General features: G+C 40.7%; 1 protein-coding gene across 5 annotated transcripts in view; it reads left to right on the top strand.

Moving 5' to 3' along the window:
* The window catches only part of RPRD2 (regulation of nuclear pre-mRNA domain containing 2), a 117,236-nt gene that overhangs the window by 92,882 nt on the left and 23,038 nt on the right, over positions 1 to 1,316 (top strand). For all 5 annotated transcript variants that reach the window (XM_023519428.1, XM_012811769.2, XM_023519429.1 and 2 more), the window contains one exon: positions 168 to 294. In XM_023519428.1, coding sequence (XP_023375196.1) covers positions 168 to 294 — 127 coding nt within the window. The remainder of the gene's footprint in view (positions 1 to 167; positions 295 to 1,316) is intronic.

The following is a 1,316-nucleotide window of genomic DNA, read 5'->3' as shown; positions in this document are numbered from 1 at the left end:
TGCGATTTGGCCAGGGCCAGGTTTGAACCCGCCCACCTCGGTATATGGGGCCAGCATCCTATGCACTGAGCCACAGGCACTGCCCTGGGTCTTTTTTTAATGGGGTAAAGTAGAATAAGTATAATTGAATGATCTAAAAATGAATTATGACTGTGGTCTGTGTTCAGTCTCAGGCCCTAATTGAAGAGCTGTTGCTATACAAGCGCTCAGAAGATCAGATAGAATTGAAGGAAAAACAATTGTCAACTATGAGGGTAGACGTGTGCAGCACGGAAACTCTCAAATGCTTAAAAGGTAATACATTCTTTTAAACAGAATAATTCGGTGTTTCTTTTCAGATCTCTCATTTTCTGTAACCAGACTGGTTTACCTCATAAAGACAACCTTAGGTTTTGGTACTTCTGGTTTCTCACATGGTGATTTCATGCATATAATAAATATCATAAGTAAATTCTTATCCTTCTCACATCTAGTACTTTCTTAATATATTAGGTTATATATAAACCATGGTATTTCACATATGCAGTTAATTATTTTTGTTTTGTTTTGTTTTTGGCGGGGCCACCATTGAACCCGCCACCTCTGGTACGTGGGGCCAGCACCCTACTCCTTTGAGCCACAGGCGCCGCCCCCCATGTGCAGTTAATTATTAAGGGTATGCTCTTTATTTATTTTATTTTTTATTTTTATTCTTTTCTGAGACAGAGCCTTAGGCTGTCAACCTGGGTAGAGTGCTGTGGCATCACAGCTCACAACAACCTCCAACTCCTGGGCTTAAGCGATCCTCTTGCCTCAGCCTCCCAAGTAGCTGGGACTACAGGCATCCACCATAATGCTCAGCTATTTTTTGGTTGTAGCCATTATTGTTATTTGGCGGGCCTGGGCTGGATTCGAACCCGCCAGCTCATGTGTACATGGCGGGCGCCTTAACTGTTTGAGCCACAGGCACCAAGCCAAGGGTATACTCTTTAATAAGGTCACTGTAGTACCTTATAAAATCTAATTACTTGTTATCTTTTCCTAAATTTAGTGAATTGTAAATCATACTCATGATTTATTAGAATATAAGCTTTTAACATATGTTGTTCTTTTTTTTTTTTTTGTAAAGACAGAGTCTCACTTTATCACCCTCGGTAGAGTGCCGTGGCGTCATATAGCTCACAGCAACCTCCAACTCGAAACATGTCTGAAGAGAGGGATAGATTACCCAAGTTACGCGGTTTGATGAGAGGCAAAACCACAATTCATGCTCTCGTCCAAAGCCTTCATTGAGAAAGAAGTACACATACTGAATTGTCAAGGATTTTTTTTTTTTT

Source organism: Otolemur garnettii, unplaced genomic scaffold (assembly GCF_000181295.1).
Source record: "Otolemur garnettii isolate 467f Iridium unplaced genomic scaffold, OtoGar3 scaffold00174, whole genome shotgun sequence".
NCBI lineage: Eukaryota > Metazoa > Chordata > Mammalia > Primates > Galagidae > Otolemur > Otolemur garnettii.
The sequence above is the reverse complement of the archived record's forward strand: the minus strand, read 5'-3'. Positions and strand labels throughout refer to the sequence as shown.